General features: G+C 51.3%; 1 protein-coding gene across 6 annotated transcripts in view; it reads right to left on the bottom strand.

The window, feature by feature from the left end:
• SLC25A25 (solute carrier family 25 member 25) overlaps positions 1–24,845 on the bottom strand; it is a 31,163-nt gene that overhangs the window by 1,986 nt on the left and 4,332 nt on the right. Inside the window, exons 1-10 of one of the 6 annotated variants that reach the window (XM_090274787.1) lie at positions 13,726–13,944; positions 5,501–5,627; positions 5,327–5,414; positions 4,625–4,660; positions 4,268–4,379; positions 2,898–3,056; positions 1,503–1,655; positions 1,058–1,165; positions 796–963; positions 71–221 (exon numbers count right to left, since the gene is read on the bottom strand). In XM_090274787.1, the coding sequence (XP_090130913.1) occupies positions 71–221; positions 796–963; positions 1,058–1,165; positions 1,503–1,655; positions 2,898–3,056; positions 4,268–4,379; positions 4,625–4,660; positions 5,327–5,414; positions 5,501–5,627; positions 13,726–13,944 (1,321 nt within the window). Of the gene's footprint in view, positions 1–70; positions 222–795; positions 964–1,057; positions 1,166–1,502; positions 1,656–2,897; positions 3,057–4,267; positions 4,380–4,624; positions 4,661–5,326; positions 5,415–5,500; positions 5,628–8,114; positions 8,361–13,725; positions 13,945–24,845 lie in introns of those variants that run through there. The other 5 variants (XM_090274790.1, XM_090274785.1, XM_090274789.1 and 2 more) reach the window with 5 other exon arrangements.

The raw sequence follows: 24,845 nt of genomic DNA, 5'->3' as shown, positions 1-24,845 counted from the left end.
CAGCTCCTCCCTGGGTCCCAACCTGCCCAGGGAAATGGGCCCCAGGGGGCTGGCCTAGGACCAGCCTTACCTTGGGCCTGCATCCGGGTCCTGACCAGGGCCAGTGGGTAGCTGGCCAGCTGGCCACAGGTGCTGGACACGGTGCCACAGGCCAGGAGCACAAACACTCCAGGGTCTGCGCTGTTCACCGCATAGCGCTGCAGCCAGGCATTCTTGAGTGTCTGCAAGGCGAAAGGGCGCAGGCATGAGCCAGAGGGCCTGTAAGCCCCAGGGAGAGCCCGTGAGGCAGCAAGCGGCTGGGGGTGGGGGAGATACAGTCACTGGATCCCCGTCACATGGCATTCATGAAGCCACTGTAACCTGATTCGTTTGGCCTGGGCTGGCTGAGCTGCTGGCCTGCCTGCCCTTTGTTTCTGCTGTCACTAGGGATTCCTGGGCAGGGCAGGAAATAGAGATGAGGCAGGGGGCACCCCCTCCTCCTCGCTCTGCCCAGAGCCTGACTTCTGTCATCTGGAGTCTGCTGGGGGCCCAGTGAATCCCCAGGGCATCGTGCTCTGGAGATCTGCCCGCCAAGCCCCTGGTGGGGGGGGGGGGGTAAGAACTTGGGGGCGGCCAGGGGCAGGAAACCCTTGTAATGAACAGATGAGTCCGAAGGAGACACTCTGGTGCTGGTTCCTTGTCCCAGCTATCACCAGTGGTCTATCAGGCAGGAAGACAACAGGTGGGGACACGGTGAGGAGGGGTTTACGAATCTCTCCTCCCAGTTAAAGGGGCCTGAGCCTTCTAGGGCCTCACCTCATAGACGGCTAGGTCGATCCCAGCATAGGGGATGATCCCCAGCATGTTGGGAACATAGCCTTTGTAGAAGGCGGCCATCCCCTCTCTGGCCAGGATCTTCCTGGCACAGTCCAGCATGCCCGAGTACTGGCCTGTCTTGCGTAGGGCCATCCGGGTCTTCAGAACCTGCAGAACCCAACAGAAGCAACAGGAGCATGAGCATGGCCCACCCCCTCCCTCAAGCCCACGCACACCGCCCAGGACCATCGCGGCTCCTCACCTCCATCGGGTAGATGCTGCTCTGAGCGATGGCCCCCGCCAAGGACCCTGCCACAAGTCTCTCGTGAATCCTTAGAGTCTCCTGGTCACTCCCAACAAGACGCTTGATCTACAACAGGGAGCAAACAAACTAAACGGATGCACCCCAGAGACCAGCGCCCCCGCCCCTGCCCCACCCGTCCTCACAGAGCCAGTCAGGGTTAGACGAGACGCGGTGCCCCTGGCCCACCTGATGCTTCCCAGGAATGGAAGGAACTGGCCCGCAGTGGGAACGGCAGCAAAGCTGGGTTGGCTCCCGGCCTCCCGCTTCCCCCGCTCGCCCTGCTGTCCCTCAGGCACAATGACTGACCCCAGGTTCTGGGGCATCAGCGGGGCCGACCTCAGCCCAGGGGAAGCTCAGCCGCAGCTGCCAATCGACAACTCTCCCTGCGGAACTGGGTCCTTACCTGCTCATAGGCCATGAATTTGATGGCTGACTCTGGGGCAATTTTGAGGACGTTGATGCCATTGCCCCGCCAGAGTGACTTGGCCCCTCCCTCTCGAATCATCTGGGTGAAGCCACCCACGATGCACATGTTGTTGCTGCGGGAGGCGTGGACCTGAAGAGAGAAGGACAAGCGGTCAGAAAACTCAGTAGCCACGGGGCTGCCATCACCCTACAGAGAGCCTTTTCTCATGGGCCAGCCACCCAAGTGGACAGGAAGGCTCTTCCCTCTTGTACCCTGAAGACTTAACTCAGCGCCGCGAGACTCGAACGCGGCCACTCGCGGTCCAGGGAGACCTCACCATGCACTGCTGTGTGCCGACACTGCCGAACACTCTACAATGACTCCTTTTTGAAATTAATTGAGCTTTTTATTATGGAAAAACTTCATATATGTACAGCAGTGCAGAGAATTATACAGTGAGCGCCCATGAACCCACGATTGGCTTCCAGTCATGAAACCAGAGCCAAGCTGTGTCCCCACACGCCCACCCCCGCGGGACTACTTGACAGTATACGGCAGGGTCGTGTCATTTCGCCCGAGCAAAGTGCTTTCAGTATCTACAACATCCCTGGGAATTTGGTGAGGAAGGCAAACTGACAAGGGCGGTGAGGTGTTACAAGGCCTTTTGGCTCAGAGGAATGAAGGCCTGGGGGAGGGGGGGTCACGTGACTGGCTGTGACCGTGGGGCGGGGCCAGATCCCAGGCGAGAGCACTTCTCCCTGAACCACTGCACTTCCAGGGGGCGGTCACACTATCCCCAACAGGCTTCAAACCAAGGCAGGCCGGGAGGGGGTAGGGGGTAGGGAAAGGATGACATCTTTCCTGAGCAGGAAAGTGCTAGAACAAGCGAGGGGACAAGGGGTAACTGGCCACTGTTCGGAAGGTGCTGAAGTCCAACAGTGCATACGCGTGCAGGATGATTTCGCAACCCTGCTCCTGACGTTGGTCCAGCTTATCTCTGCCCTGTGGACGTGGAGTCAGGCATCGGGCCATGCTCATGGTGTCTGGGCCAGGGGAGCTTGTGCTCACACCTGCCCGCCTGTGTGAGGGCAGCGCCTACAAAAAGGTTCCTGTCGCACCCCGTTCTCACCGGCTTCACCTGTCCACACTATGGCTCTGTTACGTGACCCCTGACTCAAGAGCCTCGATAAAATTAGATCATCTATGTGTAAAAGGTTATCTAGGCTTAAACCTACTGTTGCCCTTGTCTGAGCAATAATTCCAATCCAATTTCCTGGGATAGAAAGATATGGGCCCAAAGCAGGGCCTTAGACAAGGCTGGGGAGCCCGACCCAACGAAGAACCCTAGGGTGGAAACCAGGAGGTTCGGGACCTGTTTTCCCAGGTACCTACCTGCATGAGCACTTTGAGTCGGTCCAGGGGGGCTGTGCAGGTTCTGGATACAGCCCCAGCCCCACCTCCGGCCACTAGGTGTCTCCACCACATCCCCGTCTGCCTCTCCTCCACTGTGAACTCATCAGGGACTGTCAGATTCTCACCCACGTCAAAGATCTGCGAGGAAGACCAACAAGGGTCAAACAAGCAGGCCCTGATGCTTGAGGCGAAGCTGGTAGACAGCTGGGTCCATAATCTCCCTCCACGTGGAATGGCTGACACCCCAAGGAGCCACCCAGATGGCGAGAATGCCTAGAACTGTGGGTGGGAAACGGATGCACCCCCCGCCCTCTATGTGAAGGTGGCAGAGCTCTCTGGTCCCTGTCTGTGGCCTTGGAGAGGCCCGGGTGTGGGATGTGAGAGCGGTCGCAGCATGTCCATCACGGCCAGGATGCTGCTGCAAGAACAGCTGACCCAGGCCTTTCAGTCGAGGATCCCAGGCTGCCTATACTGACATGACCAAGCTGGGGGTGAGAATTCTCCTGAGACCCGATGTGTAACTGGATCACGCCGGCAGAACATTCTGTAAAGCCTCAGCAAGTATGAGGGCTCTGCTGACTGTGTATCAGCCTCTCTTCTGGGTGGCGTCCTGGCTGGTCAGGCCAGACCCACGGGTCAGCAGTCCATATCATTTCACCCAACAAGATGCCAGGTGTCCCCTGAGGGTGAGGCCCTGGCCTAGGTACTGCAGGAGACAGACCAGGGGAAGATTCAGCCTCCCCTCCCAGATCACAACCTGGGTGCATCCCACTAAAATCGAGAGGGTGCTCAGCAAAGACCAACAGAGAGGGACGCACCCCGTGTGAAGGGGGCTCAAGGGCAGGAGGGTCACCCTGGCCACTACCAGTGAGGGTGCACATCTGTGTTGCCCAGCGACAGCTCTGATGGGGGGTAAGAGCAGCATGTGTGGGAGGCTGGGAACGTCTTCTTTAGCCGCAGAGAGAAACAGCACACGAAACAGGGTGGTGGGGGGAAAAACCCACAGTAGTGGTACCATTTTTCCTTGCAGAGGGCCCCTCGCCCCAGGAAGACTCACACTGGCTTTGGGAGGGGTATTTGAAGTGGGCTTTGAAGAAGAGGTGGCCCGTGGGGACAGGAGGGCACCTCCGGCAGAGGAAACCATGTGTCTGGGGAACGGTTGGGCTGTTAAGGAGGGCTGGATATGGGGAACAGAGGGGGCATATGGAGGGCTCTGTGGGGCTGGCAGAAGAGTCTTGTTGTTGAAGGGGAAGCAAGCTGGGACCCCCGCCCCCACCCCGGGGATGGGGACCGATGCTGGGTGGAGGGGACCCTGGGAACGGACAAGGCTCTGAGAGCGCGGGGCTCACCGTGGAATGCTTCCAGTACAGGATGATCTCGGGGATGTTTTCCACGGGGTGCAGAAGGTGGTAGTCTCGCCACTCGTTCCAGTCGATGGTCATGGTGCCGTTTTTGTCCATGCTGCGAGAGGGACGCAGGGTTACCACGTGTACGTGGGCCCACCTGTCGGCCGCACTTCCCCCTCCAGGTGAGCCAAGGGCGGGCACGTGGCCACCGAGGGCGCCTGCGCCCCGAGGAGAAAAGGCAAGGTGGCTCCACACCTCGCTCCGCACAAAAATGGGATCTAATGGCTCACAAAACCCCCACTGAGATCAGGCACAGAGGTGAAGGAGGGAGGCAGTCACTGGGGTGACGGGGATACTTACTAGGTGACAGGGCCCCAGAAGTGGCCCGTTCGTATTCTGACAGACAGACAAAGGAGGACGCAGAGGAGAGAGGAGAAACAACACAAGTAAGTGCTCCAAGCAGGTGTTAGTGAGGCAGCCGCACAGCACAGCAACGAGGACGCACCCCGACAGCAGCCTGCTGTCCCTGACCAGCCGGGCTCGGGGCCCAGAGAGGTGCAGAGGCTGAGCCAGGGGAGGGAGCTGCTCCTAGGGCTATTCTGTGCCGCTTCCCAGCACAGCGACAGCTACACTATCCCCCAGGGCCACTGCTCCCCTGCAACCTGTCTTTGGGGACCGCACACCTGATTACGGTGTTAGGTTCACCTTCAGTGGGGGGCTGTGACGTGAGCCCCGCTCCCCTTCGTGGCCAGGCAAAGAGAGGTGTTCTTTGCTCACCTTTCACCTACTTGAACCCCCCCCCCCCCACCGCCCCCCACTAATCTTTTCTCTTTCTGGGTCACTGGTGATCGGGCCCACTTCCAGGTGATTAGTGATTTTTCAGACAAGGGCTGACCTGGAACCTAGGGAGGAGTTACTTATTCATCCCTCCAAACTACCAGAAGCCAAAGTCTGGAGAACAGGGTCAATAACACAGTGAATGACACCAGGGTTAGTACAAGAACACTTCTTTCGTCACAGTTATTTCGTTAAACCAAACACGGAGACGGGCTAAGCACGCACCTCTTGAGAATCTTCTCTGCCTGTTGCTCGGATATCTTGACCCCCAGGTCCCGCAGGGACTGCATGATCTCCTGAGCGTCGATCCGCCCTGCAACGACAGAGGCTGTGAGCCGGAGCCAGGCCCAGGGAGAGCCCAAGGCCGGGCCAGCGGCTGGCTCTGGCGGCAGTGCTCACCATCGTTCTTTTTGTCCAGACTTTTGAACACCAGCCTCAGTTTCTTCTCGTGATCTTGGAGATAATGCACGAACTCTTCAAAGTCTAGCTGCCCATCAAGGTCTTTGTCGCCAGCTTGTACAATTTTCTATGAAACAAAAGTGAAGTTTTGTCCCTTAGCTCATGCACTAGCTTGTCCTTTGTGGTGCTCTGTTCCCAGGAAACAATTGCGCTAACAGAGGTGGCCCTTATGACCCAAGAGGCTTCCTCTGCTCTAGTCCCTAAGCCACTTAGATACCCAAGGGCTGGCTAGAACCCAATCACGAGCCCACCTTGCTTCCCTCTCAAGCAAGGAGAAACAGGTGTCATTCTTCCCCCACCCCTGCCCCGGGGAGCCCTTTAGGCAGAGGCCAGCAGTGGCAGGCTTGGTGAGTTTTCGTTCCAAGTGCTCTAAAGACCAACTTGTTGTACCGCCAAGGTCAGCTGCTTGGCTCCCCCGCAGCGCTATCCCTGGTGCCAGGCCTCAGCCCACATGCTCTCTGCCCAAATGTGCAGATAGCCTTGGAGCTCCAGATTCCACCAGAACTCCACGGCTTGCTCTTTATATCCCTGCAAGTGGCAGTGGCTCAAGAACAGGCGGGTGGCTAGGGTGAAGGTATGGGGCAGAGCTGGCGCCTGCCAATGCCTGCTTCGCAGAAATACAGCCAGAGAGAACTCGAGGCTGGAGAAGCAGTAAGAGCCACAGGGAACTGCCGGCCTCTGATCTCAGGGGAGCCTGATGACATAACCAACCTCAGCTCCCTCAACCAGGCACTGAACTGGAGGGGAGCTCTACTTAGTTTAGTAACCCAAGAGGCTTGAAGAGACCCTGTGGTTCTAGGTTCTAAGCTGTGGTCCTACTAAATGCATTACCTTTGGCAACCCGCTGAATCCTCCCAGTCAGCTCTAGGAAGTAGGCACTCCCATTTCTCCCATTTTACAGAGAAGGACGCAGAAGCTTGGAGAGGTTAGGTCACTAACCCTGGGTCACATAGCTAGGGAAGTGGTGGGCGGGATTCAAGCCAGGCTTGTTGGACTCCTAGGCCACCCTAAAGGCTCATCTCAAGAAGGTGGGGGACATACATGAGTCACTCCAACCCAGCAACACCCCAAAACTAGGAACAGAAATCTCCTAAGGAAGGTGGTTATAATCTTCCTGTTGACCAACTCTCGGTGCGAACCCATTCACATACCAATATGGGTTTGTCTTTTGACCAGTGGGTTTGGAAATTGACAGACCATTGGCTCTCCAACGATTATAATCAGTCGCTCTCTGAACCACCTGACTGCTCTGGGATTGCTCAGCCACCAAGGGTAGGAGGAGGAGGCCTGGACAGATACTGTGTCACTTAACGTGATCCCAAGAACAATGCAGTGGGTGTGGCTGGAATGTGGGACCAATGCTGGTATTTTATCTACTATCTGAAGCTATGTTAACTTCCTGTAGACATTTGTGCTCTAGATTTATCGCAGGAGCGGAAACAGACTCTACATGTTGTTTAGGGAGGAGGTGAGTGGCAGGAACGAAGTTCTTCGGTATCGGCTGCTCTGCCACCAACGTGAACCACACAACCATACACCTTACTGGGGTGGGGTGGGTGCCCCATGATACAGGAGCGCTCAGTGCAGCTGATTTCAAAACAGTCTCCAACTCCTTGCTTCTACTGAAGAACGACAGCCTATTTCTGTCTCTTTCCCAGGATATGTAATCACCACCCCCAGCACACCATCTGACCTCCTCCGCCACCAGGAGTGCTGGGGGACAGCATGGAATCAGGTTAACAGAGAAGCTGGGGTATCCCTTTAGGAAGCAAGCAACCTCCACAGCCTGTAGCTATACTTCTCTGCCTTTAAAATGGTAATGAGCTCTGGCTGATGTGGCTCAGTGGATTGAGCACTGGCTTGCGAAGCAAAAGGTCACCTGTTTGATTCCCAGTCAGGGCACAAGCGTGGGTTGTGGGCCAGGTCCCCGGTTGGGGGTGTGTAAGACAACTGATGGATGTATCTTCCGGTCATCGATGTTTTGTTCCCTCTCTTTCTCCCTCCCTTCCCCTCTCTCTAAAAATAAATAAAATCTTTAAAAATATATAATGGTAATGATTTCTGCTGCCCCCCACTCCAAAGGGACATCTGGGAGGCTGCCCTCCCCTCGCACGCACATCGGTCTGCCTCACGCAGGGCACAGCCGGGCCAGCTCCGGCCTCTGCAGCTACGTCCCAACTCCTGGGCCTCCAATGAGAAGGCTCTCTGCCTCTCCCCTGTCATGTCCTCCTGTCCTCCTCCCTTCAGCTCAGAGAAACACCCCACAGCAGCCAGACCGTACCCCTTCGCAGGAGCCCCCTCCCGCCCCCAACAAGAGAACTTCCCATCTCTCCTACAAGTGCCTTCCCTATAATTCAAGTCTTCCTTGAAAGTCAAGTGAAAGGCGGCCAGTCATGCCACTCAAGGAGCCCTTTCACCAGCTCCAGCCACATGACGACGGGAAAAAACGCTCCCGTTTCCCAGCTGTCCCCCGACCAGCCCTCGTCCCGGCCCCTCACTCGGCCAACACGGATGAAACGCCCGCAGCCCGGCCAGGCCAGGCCCCCACACACACCTGCTTCCACTGGCGGAAGGTGGAGAACTCCTGGGAGGGGATAAAGACGCTGAGTTTGAAGATGGACTTCAGCTCGGAGGGCAGCCCCTTGGACTCGAAGTACTGGAACTCGGTCTGGGCCTCGCCGATGAGCGGCACGTACAGGCACAGGCAGAGCATGCTGGCGGGGAGGGCCGGAGCTCGGCGGCGGCACCGCGGCAGTCCCGGCAGCGCGGAGAATGGCGAGTGCTGCCGCGCCCCCGGCAAGATATGCTGGGGCCCCGCGTCATCGGCTCCGGCCCCGCCCTTTTACTTAATTGAAAAAGTCGCCCCCGCCAGGCCCGCCAGCGGCCAATGAGCACAGGGCCGCGATTGCTCAAGAGGCTACCGAGCAGGGCTGCCGTCACGCCGCCCGCTCCCGGGGTTAACCCTTCCCGGCCAGGAGGGCCCGCTGCCCTGCCCCGGCATCCTGGCCAAACAAACCTTCACCCGCACGCTGCCAACCCCGCCAAATGAACAAACAGCCTTCAGCCTGTTTTGCCACAAGGTCCCCAAACACGTCACACAATACGGTGATTTTCTCCCCTTAGTCAATCATTCCCAACAGCAAAGTAAGTGGACGCAGAGAGACTGAACCAGCGCCAGCCGAGGACGCCCCGCTCAGCTGGGAGGCAGAAGTGCGCCCGGGGTGCTTGAGGGCCAGGTCCCATGCGCAGGGGCGCTGCCTGCCCCAGCTGGCCGGGCCTGGATTCTGGCTGCCTTGGCCACACGGCCTTCCGGGCACAGTTCCAACCAGCTCCAGTGACCCTTTCCAGGCCACTCAATGATGCGAGCACCTTGGAAGCCACCCAGTCCCCCGCGGCCTTCCCAGGGGGGATCCCGCAGCACCGAGGAGCTGACACGATGGGGACGGAATGAGGGCACTTCAGGCTTTTAAAAGGTCGTTGGGCTAAGGGACATCCCAGCAGCATCGGTCTGGGGTCAGCCAGGGCCTCCCTTGAGACCCACAGAGGGAGTCTTCAGAGCCCACTTCCACTCAGAACACCCGACAGCTCAGTGTAAGTGTAGCCCTCTAGCCTAGAACTGTGCTGCTCAGCATGGCCCTTGTTAAACTTTAAATTAGTTGGAACGAAACGAAAAATTCCGCTCCTTGGTGGCAGGGCCACAGCCACCACCACAGAAAGCCCTCCCGGGCGGCGCTGCTCCAGAGCGCCCCTTCGGGGTGAGGATGAGGGAAAACCTCGTCCGGGACAGTCCCGACCTGACCTTCCTTTCAGGGTGACTCTCTCCAGGCAAGCCCGCAGTCTCCCTCACTCCTGCCCCCCGGGAGGCGGCAGGGATCCGTGCTGCGGGGGAAGAGAGCGCGTCACAACGATGAAAAGAAAGGCGGTGGAGCTCGTCCCTGCTGCGACACACCGCCTCCTAACAAGGACTGAACCTGCTGCCCTGCCCGGGGGTGTAGGGACGGAGGGCTGGCCTCGGGGGATCAACCAAGCAAAAGGAATTCCTCAAGCTGCTAAAAAGCTTTTGTGAAGAACTTGAAAAAAGATTTTTACAATAAGATGTTGAAGCTTATGTAGTAGAGCGTACAGTGTATTTTATTAACTTCCACGGCATTTCTGCTTTTCTAAAAGAGATCTGATGATGAGTCAGTCTACATACACAGGCTTTGGGCCTCTCTAGGGTGGATCCAATGAGCTTTCCAGAGGCAGCTCAGGTAGTTCCCACTTAAACATCGTGACACTCGGCTCTCTCTTAAACCGTCTAATCCAGAATGTTCTGCTTTGGGGCCATTTTAATCTCTACAGTTGGGATCCTTGAAGGCAGGACGCTACTGTTTCAAACACTATTACCTCCTGGTGTTGAAGGAGCCCTTGCCTTGATCATGGAAAATGCTACATATAAACAGTTTCTAAATGAATGCATTGGGCCTGGCAGGCCTTTGAGACCCCATTTGGTCTACCTTGACAAGATAATGTATTGCTTTTCTTATTTTAAAGGAGGTTCACATTTATAAATAAAAGAGCTGAATTTTAAAATGCCGATGTTCCTTCATTAAATTGTTCACATTTGCTTCTGAAACAAAAATAAATTACTTAGCTCTGTTACAGTATCTCATTTCAGGGATGACTGCAGTCATTCCAAACAGCCAATATTTGACCGAACAGTCAACTGGAGCTGTTCATTCCCTAATACACCTTATTTTTCAAATAATGTTGGTTACTGTACCACTGGCTTTCCTTTTTTTGTACCATTGAGTTTTATGATGTGTTTACAAGACAAACCTGGGAACAGATTTTAAAATAATACTGAAGGGAAACCTATATTCAGTACACAGGGAAAAATTATTAGAATGGAATTTTCTTGATTATAACAAAGCTCATTACTTTACAGACCAACAGTGTCAGGAAATGTTTTCTGAAAAATTCTATAAGTGCTTGCCAAGATGCTATTTTTCAATGCTAACATTAATCCTTTTCCAATGCTAATTTTTGAAAGGGGTTGTAACTTACCATTATGATGCAGCTGTGATCAAGTCCAACAGAGTGTCTTCACTGGACAAACTTAAACTGGTGTTTAAACTGCTTACCCTCCTGAGTTTCACAGGTCACACAGAAACTGGGGATTCTTCCCAGACACCCAGTGTCCAAATTAAATGCTTTATCCCTGGAATTATCCAGGGCCTGGCTCTTGTACGACAGCCACTTAAAACTGCACCCAAACGTGACACTGCCAGAAGGAGATTTTAGAACCTGTCTCCAAAGACCCGTAGTCAGGCTGACACTGAGAACGGAGGGAGGCAGCACTTCGAACGGGACGGTGCAGGTGTGGGGGAAAGGTGTGACCCAAGCAAGTGCAAGCTTAGCCTTAGCTAAAAAACAACAACAAAAATGTATCTGTGTCACTGCTCCTGAGCACATACAAGAAACACAGATAGGGAAGACTGAAGCATGGCTCGCATTCCTGCCTGAGGCTTCACACCGGCTCAGGCTCTTTAAGATCCCGTGTGTCCTGCTGTCTCTACCCATCCTCTCATCTACCACTCCTCTCTGCTCCTAATTCTAATTTTGTGACCCAGATCTATTTTTGTTTCCTCTCCCTAACAATTAGCATTTGGGAACAACAGCTCTAGATCCCTCGGAATTAGTGGTGTCAGATTTCACGGACTCGGTACTGTTCCTCCCCGAGCATCTTCTCATCCTCAAATCGGCCAATGGCTCCACAAGCTTTCCTTGTTCTACCACTCTGCTTCATGCCCGCAAAACAGGTGCTTCCTGTAAGTGCCAGTAAGTAAGTACCACAGGTAAGACCAGGGCAGGTAGACTACCTTAGGGAGTGCAGCATTAGGTCATAAAGCATTCCCCCTCCTCTGCAATGACTCAGAGGCAAGCCAAAATATTAATAAGCTAAGCAGCCTTGCCAGCATCCGGTGCCGCGGGCCCCACCCACCCGCACAGCTCTCCAGAACTTCATTTGCTGCTGTGGCCCCGTCAGGTTGCCATGACAGCCCAGCGTAGCTGGTTTCCAACGAAACCTGCCTGCACTTGGCAATCGGACACACAATAAGCAAAATTCTCTTGGCTTCTGAGAAGACAGTCCCTCAGGATCTGAACGCATGGATGCTGCTGAGGGCACCTCCCAATCCAGACTAATGGCTTTCTTCTCCAACAGCAGATTAACTGTCAGCTGAAGATAAAGGGGAAACTGGAACAGGTCCTAGAAAAAAAGCTTGCAGGCACCTGACTCACTAGCGGACATATTTAGACAGAGGAAGTGAGAGCCAAACCAAGTCGAGCAGCTGGGAAACTGAGAAGCCTGAGAACCAACATGAACTTCTCTCTAAGGTTCCCATAATGTTTGGGGAGCCTCTTTCTGAGAGAAATGGTGAGGCCAGGCCCCACCGGCCAGCGACCACAAGCCCCGAGGCCCGCCTTCAACAGTAGCTGCCCTGGGAAAGGCCAGGGGCTGCAGAAACGCTCCTGCTGTCCTCCGGTGCTCCCATCCCCTGCTTTTAAGGAGCCCACACTACCCAGAAGTGCTTGCTTTCTTGCTTCAACCAAACCAACTGATCCATCTCCCTCTTGGGGCACGCCCCCCCCCCCCTCCAGTCAGCTAATCCGTCTCCCTTCTCCATCAGTGAAAGGTGTGGGTCTCAGGCTCAGTCCCCCTCAGTCTTAATTCTGCAGGCCAGGAACCAAGCTGCTCAGAACACAGAGTTCTGATGCTGGGCCACCCTGGGGAAGGGCTGGCAAGAGGTGCCACTATGAGTCTAGAAAATGGAGCAGTTAATTATTTAAGCCAAAAGTAGGTGACTTTAAAAGGGAGCCGGCCAGCCCCTTAATTCCTTGGCCACAAGGCAAGACGGTTTGTAGATAAAAGCTCCTCACAGAAGATTGTGCCACTGCCATTTCTGAGCTCATCTAAAATAATCAAAAGGCAGAAAGTGACACCCCTTGGAGTACATCTCAAGTACAATACAGACTGGGAGGTCCCCGCGGACCAGCACGAGCTCATTAGACTCAGGATTCTCCTCAATGCTCAATCTTAAAAGAGAGCAAAAGTTGTTGCACCAGAAGTCCCTCCCACCTAGCCAAGGAAAAACTGAACCTTTATCTTTTAAATGTAGCAATTCAATTCAATGAACATGTTTTTTAGACATCTACAACATGACAGGTAGAATCTCCTTCTCTAGCTGATTTTTATCCTGAGAAAGAAGAAAAGATTCAAAACAACCAAAGCTCAGGAAGTGAACAAGGTCACTCCTACTGCAGGCCCGACAGCCTTTCTGTTCTAATCCTGAGAGCGCACCCGGCCCCATGAAGAACTGCTTCCTTCGGGGAAAGTGAGGCACCGCAGGGAGAGGTTCCAGACAGACGAGGGTGGGATCTCGCCTCCACCCCTCCTTAACTGTTCAACCATGGGCCAATTACTTCACTTTTCTGCACCTCAGCTTCCTCATCTATGAAATGGGGGTACCACCACTTACCCTGGCTCTTGCGTAGATTAGATGAGATAACCCACACTTAGCACAAGATGGACGAAAGGCCCTGGCACTCAACAGACCCTCAGACCCAAACGAGGCAAGGGCCTCTGCGCCTTGAAACTCTGGCCTCTCCTCTGATCACTCCCTTCCTTCCAGACCCAAAGGCCCTCTGTCCACCAAGGCAAGGGGTCCGACCTTAGGGATGTCGGACAGGCTGGCCCTGCCTAGCTGCAGGCTCTGGGCTTCAACTTTGAGTCTATTCTGTTGCCAGCCTAGCTCTGTCCTCCCCGAATTATTCAGATATGCTAAGGCATAAGGCATACTGTAATTGTTTGCCCCTTACTTTCAAATGGGTTTTGGGGGTCAAACTGAAGAATCTAAGGCAAATCTTCCATTGCATTCAACCTTTCTTCCCCAACGGCCACGCTGAAGTGGCCATAATAGGGTAATAAAACTTTTACAGTGGCCACAGAAAGATTCTGGGAGGGAGATTTCAGTTTCTTTATAGTCTAACTCTTCTTCTCAGCCCCCAATACGAAACTGATTGATTGATAACTCCGCTCTTCCTCCCCACACTCCAGTTTTTTCCCAGGAAAATGTTCTTAGACCAGTCCCTCAACTAGGAGGTCCTCTAGAGGTTGCCATTACCTTAGGAAACTGCTCTGCAGGTCCGACCACCAGCAAAATGGTGGGTCTCTTTTCCGTGGCCTCAGCCCTGCCGTCCTGTTTCCCCAAAAAGCTTGGCATCTGGTCTCCCCGAGCAGGAGCTGGGGTGTCTCTGACTTCGTTATCATTCCCCTCTCTGGAGCCTTGGCACCCAGCCCCAGGGAAAGAGCTAGCCAGAAAGTGCCACAGCGTCTGCAGCATCACGGCTCTCTCCCAGCGTCGCGGACAGTGACTGGTCACTTTTGAGGAGGAATGTGACCACAGCCCCACGCGTCGCTGGCTACACGGCTGCTGGGAAGAAAGACTAGCGTGGGGAGCGGTAAGGCTGGAAGTTCTGCATGCAGTGGCCGTTTCCTGCTCTTTCCAGTTTGCTAGCACTGCTGTCGTGCCTGGCCTGAGAAATAGCTCACTCTCAGGGAGCCCCGCCGGGCTGCTGGCAACGAGCAGAGAGCAGCTGGAGCTTCTTCAGTAAAAACTCACTTCTGCAGGTGGACGGTTATCAAATGTTTGGCTTTTTTAAAAAGGAAAAAGCAATCGCCCAACAGATCTCTCCCGGAGGCAGAAGCAACTTCGAGATCCCAATTATTCAACTGTGCTGGCTCAGCTAACGATCATCACGGGAGCGAGGACCTGAGCACCCAGTCTGCATTCTCACTGCAGCAGGGCGCGGCCAATCACCTCTGCCGACACTGCCAAGTTCATTATCCCAACCGGCAACGTCCCTCCAATCACAGGCGGCCGACTCCCTGCCTGCAGCCCCGCAGCAGCCCAGCACTTGTGCCGGGAGCTGCCGATGGCAACCTCCAGACGAGCCTCCAGGCTCCCGGAATGCGCCCTGCGCTGGCTCCGTGGAGGGGGCCCAACCTTCTCCTCTCCGCCTGCGCTGTTTCTGGGATGACATTCACCATCAAATTTTACACGATCAAGAGTCCCTGGCAACACTTCCTAAGACACCTAGGAACATTCTTCCTTGTTCCATGATCCCATTCTCTCCAGCCATGTGTAATAACAACACACGCCGTATCATAGCTACTTCTTCCCCCGGGTCTCCCTGTACATGGTAAGCTGCGTGGGGACAGGGACCAAGTGACAGATCTTTCTATCCCCAGCACCCAGAACGAGGCACAGATTAAGTCTGCAGACCAGACTGAGCAAATGATTATGAATACAAGGGAATTAATCTTTGCTCATTTGCTTCTTAATTTACAAGCAGACAAATGCAGGGACCAACTGCCATCCCTCACAAAGGCGACCCTTTGATACAGTGTTCATAACTGTTATTTTAAAAACACAAACATGGAAAAAGTTTAACAAACGGTGTTGGAAGAGTATGAGGGGCCACACACCCTCACATGCTGCTAGAAGCGTGTACTTCAGCATCGCCTCTCTGAGGAGCAATTTAGTCACAGCTACCAACATTTCAAAGGCACAAACCCTTTGACAGAGCAGTTCCCCTGTAAGCAATTTATCCCATAGGTATATTTGCGCATGTGAGAAGTCACATGTACACACATGTGATGAAATATAAGGGCTTTTTCTGCAGCCTTGTTTACAATAGCACTCACTTGGAAACAACTTGGAAGTCCTCTCAGGGGGTGGGTACATAAACTATGGCGGATCCGTACACTGGAACCCTAGGCAGCTCTATACCCACTTTGTAAAAAACAATGTAAACGGAGCCACTTCGTAGTGGAGGCGGGGCTGCCATCCCAGAGCACTGCCTTGCAGGTCTCACTCCTCAAACCCCTAGAATGTTAAAACCGGGAAAATCAGCGTTTGGATTGGGCCTAAGGCAACACTGTATTCCAAACAACTTGTTATGACTACCAGACTGAAAATTAAAGACATCTTTAGAATTAGCGTGTAAGCTTATCTGCAGGGATAGAATTCCTCCCTGGACTCATTAGGAGCCATAGAAGTCCCTTCCTTCTGTTTACGTGATCATGCTCCTTCCCTTTCTCATGAATACCCTTTGCTTTTGCCTCCTAATCGGATCACTTTCTGGGTTTCTGCCTGAATCAGTGCTTCCCAGACAGCTGTTCTTTTGGATCTCAAACAAACACTTGTTGCCGCTCACTTTTATTTTTAAGTTAACACTCTGAAGGAATGATTTGAAAATATCTTGGTAAATGAAAAAAGCCAGGTGCAGAAGAAGGGGATAATATGCTGCCATTTATTTCTAAGCTTGCTCATATGAACAGTATCTCTGGGAAGGCACACAAACATGGAAGAGATGGTTTGGGGCAAGAAGGGGCCTTGGGGGGAGAGAAGCAGATGGAAGATTTACCTTCACTGAACATCCTCATATCATGTGAAACTGAATCCAGCATGTATGACCAGGCATATACACACATATACATATATACATACAATCAATTATTTAAAAAAAAAACACACACAAGCACAGCAAGCTGACCAAGTAAGAATTATCTTATCTACAAGCAGTTTTGTATATTGATTAAATGTATAGTCTTTGAGGCCAGACCCCAGATTCAAGTCCTGGCCATGACTTACTAGCTGTGTGACCTTGGTCAAGTTACTTTACCTCTCTGTGGAAAATAGGAATAGTAACAGACCATATTGTTACTTCAGAGAGTTGGTTAAAGACTAAATTAGATAATATGTAAAGCTCTTAGAACAGTATATAGAATACTCAATAACTGAACAAAAAAGGGGTTCTGTAATAAACCCAACAATCTCAGTGACCAAAAGTAACCACACAAATAGTCTGAACATAAAAGTTCCTAACTGGGGCCCTGGCTGGAGTGGCTCAGTGGATTGAGCACTAGCCTGCAAATCAAAGGATCACCGGTTTGATTCCCAGTCAGGGCACATGCCTGGATTCCGGGCCAGGTCCCCAATTGGGGGTGTGCAACAGGCAACCCACACACTGATGTTTTTCTCCCTCTCTTTCTTTCTTTCTTTCTTTCTTCCTCTCTCTCTAAAAATAAATAAATAAAATCTTAAAAAACAAAAACAAACAAAAAAACCCTAACTGGGGCACACCATGGCGGGTAGTCACATCTCAGACCTATGGCTTCCTTAGCAAAGATCAGTCTTAAGCTTAAGTGAGCTCTGTCCATTATTCTTATACATCTAGGATAACATACCTTTGAAATGTCAGGGTAATTTTCTTTTCCAGACTCCTTGGAGGCAAACACTGGCACCAGAGCACAGACCACAAAACCCCTCATTGTTATCCTGTTGCCTGCATACCATCTCTATGGGCTGTAAATGTGAATTATTAACTACACTGTATCCACCGATGGAAAAGAGGCAAGTGTTTCTCCATTTTGCTTTTCATCCAGTCCTAGAGACTTTCCTGCTTTGTTTTCTCCCGCCTCTTTAATCTACCCTCAGTGTTCTCCATGTAACCCTCTTTAGGTCTCCGCCTTTGAGTCTAGTGTGTAAAATAAGATGCAGAACTGCAATTCTCCGGAGCTTTTTCTCAATCCATTGAGCTCTTGCTTCTGAGCATGTCCTAAAAAATTTCGCTCAAAGCCCTGGCTGCTGTGGCTCAGTGGATTGGGCGTCGGCCTGCGAGCCAAGGGTCGCTGGTTCGATTCCCAGTCAGGGCACATGACTAGGTTGCACGTCAGGTCCCCAGTTGGGGGCGTGAGTGAGAGGCAACCACACAGTGATGTTTCTCTCCCTCTCTTTCTCCTTTCCCCTCTCTCTACAAATAAACAAACAAGCAAACAAATAAATAATTTAAATATTTTTTGGCTCAAATAAACTCTTATAAAACTTTTCTATAGGTTTGGACATTCTTTCATAACCACTGGCTATTTTACTATCATTATCTAGAAAATGACTGTGAGTTCATGCAACTAGTTTTTTTTGTTTCCTTTGTTTTTAAATCGGGCACTGCCCCAATTATCTTTTATTTGTAGTCTGCCTTTAATCTGGTAATCTTTTCACTTCGATTTATGAGTGTCTCCATGTAACCAGGTCACTGGCTCCTTTGACAAAGGAAACCCAGAGGGGTCAGAAAGCACAGACCACAAGAAGGGGGCTGTGTCGCAAATAAGTAGTTTTAATACTGTTAAAAGAGAAAAATCACAGGTCCAAAATGGTGTCACTTGTGCTAAAAGCCCATGATATCAAACCTAGATTTAATACCTGATCTAACTGCAGTTTAAACCTCTGCCACAAACATAATCTTAGTCAACCAGTCTGGGATTTTCTGGTCAAGCACCAGTAAGGTATTTTGTCACCTGGGCCCTCTCCATGGTGCCCCTCCTAGGAAGAGGAGGCAAGAGACAATCTGCATGATAAAACCCTTGCCATCTAGCCCTGGCTGCTGTGGCTCAGTGGACTGAGTGCTGGCTTGCTAACCAAAGGGTTGCTGGTTTGATCCCCAGTCAGGGCACATGCCTGGGTTGTGGGCCAGGTCCCCGGTTGGGCAACCAGTCAAAGTATCTCATGCATCGATGTTCTTTTCCCTCTCTTTCTTCCTCCCTTCCCACCTCTCCAAAAATAAATAAAATCCTCAAAAAAGCAAAAAATGAAACCTTACCATCCACTCCTCAAAGAAGACGTTCTGGTCTAGAAATTATTCGTTCTTTTCCTTCGTTAACAGTTCCCTTGCCCCCCACCCTTCTTCCTTTAAAAACCTTCCGTTTTGTACAACCCCCGGGAGAGCGCTTCTGGTTGCTGGATGGGACACTGACCTGCTTAATAAAGCCAATCAGGTCTCCCAATTTCATCAGTTAAATTTTGTTTTTTAGAGCCCACCCAGAGCCCAGAGCCCAAACCCCGAACTAAACAAGCACTCCTTTCACGAAAACAAATCTTATTTTTACGCACTGAAAATCTGCTAAAATGGGGGAGATGGTGAGGTCTTGGGCCCCCACCTACAAACAGAAGAGAAACCCTGTGTTTAGCTGGTTACTGGCTTTTAATTTAATGGACCCCTACATATCACAGCACTGAGTTATGAATTCAGGGGGCTCCAGCTAAGGGGGAGTGACAGGGACCAAGTCACCTTCCTGCCAATGACAATTAAACGTCCAGACAAAATACATGAAATGGTGGTTTTTAAGACACTGGACTTCAGGTGACAAAGGACAGTGACTCCTGGGAGAGCTATACAAATGAGCAGAGCCCACCATTGCCCCAGCTTCCTGGTTGGGGTTTCCAGGCTACCGTATAGAAGGTGGGTACTGAGCCCAGCTAGTCAATCCATGTTGAAGACATGGGGGAGGGGGGTGGGGGCCCAGGGCAGGTAGTTTACAGGACCCAGTACTGAACAGGAGGGAGATGCACAGAGAGAAGGTTCTGTAGACCTGCTCAGGCCCCCTAGAGCCACAGCACTAGCACCTGAGGAAACTGCCCGAAGGTGGGAAAAGAACCATCCAAAGGCATCACTGCACAAAGAACAGTTTCTGTCCCCACCACCAGCCAGAGTGGAAACCTTGTCACATAGGAAGGTTCAGAAAGGGCACTCAGGGATTTTAGCCTCAGCAGTGAGACAAAACTAGCCCTACACTAAGTGCTGCTCTTGCCTAACAAAGCTTAAAAAAAAAAAAAAAAGCCCTAAAAGGTTCAAACTGTTTCCAAATAACTGCATTCCAGAATAAAGCTCAAGAACATTTATAGAAATACAAAAATAACCAGGAACCAAAAAGGCAAGATCCAATAAAAAATGACCAGGAATGCACCTCAGCCGGTGTGGCTCACTTGGTTGGAGCCTCATCCCGTAAACCGAAAGGTTGCAGGTTCAATTCTCAGTCAGGGTACATACAGTACTTAGGTTGTGGGTTTGGTCCCTGGTTGGGGTGCATATGAGAGGTGACCAATTGATGTTTCTCCTCCCCCCTCTCAGTGGGAACCCACTCCAGATCACCCTGATGAGCTAGCTGCCCAGGTCTAAGTGCCCCGAGTGCATCACTGAGAGTCATAAAACAAAGCGGACAGCTCCCTCCAGGGCAGTGCTCCATCTCTTGTGCCTACCGGTTAAACTACTTGCTACCTATCTACCTTAGAATTATTTTCAGAAGACATGTTGTCAGAGGGATGACTATTAACACCTTTTTAAAAAAAACTGAGATGAAGCCAGATTTTGACAGAAAGCCAGACTGACTTTAAAGTGAAGACTGGCTGGGCCAATTGGGTTACATTTTCCATAAACCGAATGAGTCAAACCTGCAAAACTAATGTTTTGAGCAAAACCAAAACCAGAACCAAAACTGACAAAAACATTTAAAGCAGATGTATAATATGCCAGTAATTTTTTCTCTGCAGCTATTAAATTCATGACACAAAGTTTTGGATGTCAACTTGAGTATGTCCAAGGAGGAAGCTGTTTTCTAAGTTCTTTTAGGACAGTATAGGAACAAGAGTCCGAAGGATCTCTGGTAACTGACACATAGCAGCAATTTATTATTTCAGAGGCACAACGGCAGCAGGTGGCCACCCTCCCCACTGACATGAATCAACAGCTGCTGCGTGCAGTTCTGCGCGGCCTGCGGCAGCGGGTCCCAGGATGTAAAGCAGGGCTACCCAACGCCCTCCTGCCGTCGCTCGGCCCAGGGTCAGACAGTGAGGGGCAGCCAGGCACTCGCCTCACTTGGTGCATGAGAAACCAAGGCATCGGCGATAGTTGCCGTGACAAAAAAGGGTGAAATCCCTTCCATCTTTTTTTGGTTTGTTTCCTTTTTCCACCCCAGTCCATTTATTTTAGAGAGAGGAAGGGGGAGAGAGGGGAAAAGAGAAGAAAGAGAGAGAGAGAGAGAGAGAGAGAGAGAGAGAGAGAGAGAGAGAGAGAAACACCAACCTGTTACCCCACTTACCCATATACCCACCCACTAGCAGACTCTCACATGTGCCCCGACCAGGGACACTGAACCCGCAACGCTGGCGCATCGGGATGACGCTCTCTGCACAGGCCCTGAAATCCCCTTAATCTACTTCTATTTTAGGAATTAAAACCAGAAATTCTAACTTTGGCAAAAACTCCCTGAAGAAAACTCCTGTGAATATGGAAGAGAAAGAGAAGTGTATTACAGAAAAAAAAAAAGTCTCTTGGATGGCTTCTGTTTACTCCTGGTGAAAAGCCAGTCCCCATCAAGGTCCCAAGTTCAAGGTCAATGCCCACTAACAAAGGTGTCTTTTTCTTTTATCTAAAAGAAAGTTAGAAGTATATAAAATTAACCTAGCTTTAGCTGGGTTAAGGGCAGGGTTTTAAGAGGTAACATGTAAACTGAAGTTCTACAGAGGCAAGAGACCATGTAGAAATACAGCATCAAGTCTCTTATTTTTCTGCTCTTATAAGAGCATGATCCTGCCTGAGATTACACACGTGCCAAGCATAAGGGACAGGGGAAGAATACGGTGTTGAGGTTGGCATGTAAAAACTCAATCACCTGAAACAGTCAGAAACTTTTCAACGGATCCAAAATTGATCCGTGGGAACCAAACCACTGGCCCGCGTTCAGCCTGCCTGCTGCAGCGACTTTATCGGTCCTCACGCCTTCCCTTCTCCTCCGGGAAAAGGCAAAGCAGCAGGCTTATTAAAGCCACACTAAATGTTTTCAGTTTCTTCAAAGTGACTTCTGGATCACAGGCTAAAACCAAGACCGCCTAAGTAAGTGCAAACAAAGCCCTCAGCAGCTGCTTGCCCCGGACTCAGGGAGGACAGCAGAGACAAGGGCGGGACAGGGGTGCGAAACCCACCAACAGCCGCCTTCAGTGCGTGAAGCGCAGCCGGGAGAAGTCTGTGTAAGAGTAACTGGTTTAAACCAAGCCAGCTCTTCGAAACTACTCAGAAAAGGCTTTCTTTAGTTATAAAACTGTTTACTACACACTATCTTTACTTTTCATATAGGTTAAAGAAGAGAGTCTAGCAAAAAAGAAGACACTCGAGATGTGAATAAAAAAAGGAAAACACGTTTACTGTGTCTATAAATGCATCACTAAGGGGTACAAGAGAGATGTAATTTAGCCTCTCCGGCAGTAAGACACGGGGACTGAACCGGACACCTTGAAAACCTTTCCAGCTCTAGCGTCCTGTGGATTCAAACTCATCTGAAGGCTTGAACCAGAGATGACAGCAGCACTTTACGTGTGAGAGGGAAAAGGCTAACAGCTGACGCGGGTGGACACCCTGGGGGGCGGGGGGGCGGGGGCGGGAACCAACAGGACCACTCAATTGTGTCAGCCCTCCAGGCAAGGACTTAGCTGTTTGTGCTTATTCTTGGTGATCTAAACTACCTTCCCTCTGCTCACCACCACCACCACCCTGCCCCCGCCACTCGCATTTCTGTGGTCTTGGAGAGCTTTCTCCACAACGTGAGTGGTCGGTTTTCTTTGTGTTTTAGCCACACATCAGACTCCAGTCGAAGCGACGGTGGACTGGGGGAAGGAAGGCGGTGGCCAGGGGTCGATGGAATGTGGACAGCTTCAGGAGGCAACAGCAGGAACAGGCACAGCCACCCTCTCCAGTCCCCCCCTGACCCGGGGAAACTCAAGCTTCCAGGAAAGCCATGCCAAGAGTTGAAAGCAGATAAGAAGCTCTTTGTGTCCTACCTTTGTTATGCGTGTATTTATTTCAAAGGAAGGTGCATCTTTAAGACAACAAAGCCTTTCTTTTAGTTATTGTTTCGAGTCTTCTATGTCCCACACAGAAGAAGAACGGATCCCCCATTTCAGTCTCCGCTTCCTGCGCACCATCAGGGGTCTGATGGCCGTGGTAGGAAGCCAGTATGTTGAGCTAAATGAGGCAGAGTCAGAATCCTGGGTCCTGCTACTGGCTCTGCCTTCACCCAACCTGGCCTCCCGGCCTCAGCCCCGCTTCTGCAAAATAATGCCGTTACTGAGATAATCGCCAACGGTTTTAACTAAGCTCTCCTTGAAGCTTCCATTTTCACAACTTCAGAGTGGACTCTGTATTTGGAAAAAGACCATTCATGGCCCATTTCCACCCAGGGAAACATGTGGGCTAAAGAGATTGTCACTTGTACAGTGATTCAACCACTTCAATAACTTTTAAGAAATCTCCTGCTACCTGGAGGGTTTTTTTTCTTTTAGGAAGTTTTTTTTTTTTCTTTTTTTCTTTCTTTCTTTCTTTCTTTCTTTTTTCTTTTCTTTTTTTTTTTTTTAACAGATCCTGCCTGAGGTTTATTTCTACAAATAGCACAAGAGGACACCAACCCCATGCAGACAGTAGCCCAGGGGTCACACCGGTTCCTCCATCCTCACATCAGCAGACAGAGGTCTCCACTGTGGAGCCTTTGTGGTGGCCTGGGCAACCTTGGGAGCTGAGTCGGAGCTACAACCTGGGACTCCGTGTGAGCACTGACTGACCTTGGCCTTTGGCCAGCAGAGTCTGAGCCCCTTGGCTATGCTGGCACAAGCATGTTTCCCAAGCTTGGGGTGAGCGATGCAGGCAAGTCGATTGAGCTCGCAGCTGCTGCTCTTTGGGATCTTGGACTTGACCTCCTTGGGCCTTACGAGGACCTTGACAGCCTGGGCACATGCACCCGTGGCCTTGGCGTTGTTGGCCTGCATCTTCAGGCCATTCTTGTTCAGCTTCTTGGCAGAGTGCATGTTCCTCAGGAACCTGGAGACACTTGCATCTTTGTGACTGGGGTTTCGTGATGCTGTTCCTGTGCCATTTTTTGGAACTGGTTGTGTGTGGTGTGGTTCTTGGAATTGGCCATATCTGCATCAAAGTCTGTGGTTCCCGAAGCCTCTTATTGTTTGTTTTAATTTCCCTACAGTCTGTAGGGCGCAGGGTCTCTGCAACCTACATTCCTCCTCCCCAACTGCGAAAGGCCCTCTCTGCTGCCAGAAGACTCCTTTCCCTGGGTGCTACACACCCTTCACTGCTGACATCCCCAGACTTCTATTTCCTTCTGTTCTGCTTTCCACCTGAGCAACCCAGGAAAAATGTAGATGATTACAACGAGTTCTGGGCATCTTATTTTCAAAGATTCAATAGAGGAAAAAGTCAATTTTGTGCTAAACACCTGCCAGACACTGTACCAGGTCCTTTATTTACTGCATTTGGTTTAATCCCCACCACAAACTGACGAAATACCACATTTCTGATAAGGAAAAAGACTTGGAGAGGTCATGTAACTTGTTCAAAGTCACATGGTTAGCAAGCAGCAGAAACAATATTCAAACCCAGATTTATGCCACAAAGCCTGTATTGTACTGTTTTTTTAAAAAGTTTTGGGGATGACCTCAGATCACGGCAGAGTGAGAAGACTTCGTTGTTTTTCCCCTTAAATTTTCAAGTCAGACAACCAGAACTCAACAAGGATCCCCTTGCTCCACCCAGACACACGCCTCAAAGATCCACGCGTGGGGTTATGTGAAGGTGGGTGTACCGGGACGAGCAGGGGCGGCGGACTGTGACAATGGCTGCAGACACCGTTCGGGGCCCATTGGGAGGCTGGCTAGCACAGCAGTGGGGGAGAAGTCAGGCTGCGGCCCTGACAGTGTGGCCGGGAGCAGAAGAGGGGCAGAAGCAGTTTCCCTCCCAGGATATGCGTAACCACCGCCAGTCAATTTTAGAACATTTTCTTCACCTTGAAAAGAAACCCCAAACCCTCACCTGCCTATCTCTCCATTCCCCTCTCTTCCCAGGCCTAAGCAACCACTAATCCAGTTTGCGTCTCCAGCTTTCCATACCCAGGAATTTTATATAAATGGATCATATAACATACAGCCTTTTGTGACTGGCTTCTTTCACTTAGTGTAGTGTTTCCAAGGAAGGTCTGTTCTCTTAATTAACTCCCTCGATACACTGCCTCAGATGAGGGACTGTGAAAGGTGTGGACAGCTTATAGCCCGTGAAACGTGCAGGATAAAAGCCACTGTTTTTATAGCAGTAGAGACTATAGGGAGATAAGATAGTTTTTAGATACTTAAAGGGCCCTTGGCTCACGTTTGGGTATTGCTCCTGAACTTGGGGCAAATGGGAAGCAGATACAAGCAGACAGACCTCAGTCTGACATAAGAAAGTGTTCACAATGACCCTAAGTCCACAGTGGAATGGGCTGGCTGCCTATCTGTGAAGGATGCCCCAGGAGGAATGCTCCCCACATCCGGCAGGAGGCTGGCCAGTGACCCCGCGGTCCAAATTCTTTGGT

Source organism: Furipterus horrens, unplaced genomic scaffold (genome assembly GCF_987537825.1).
Source record: "Furipterus horrens unplaced genomic scaffold, mFurHor1.1.pri manual_scaffold_4, whole genome shotgun sequence".
NCBI lineage: Eukaryota > Metazoa > Chordata > Mammalia > Chiroptera > Furipteridae > Furipterus > Furipterus horrens.
Note: the sequence above shows the minus strand (reverse complement) of the source record. Positions and strands in the feature narration are given on the sequence as shown.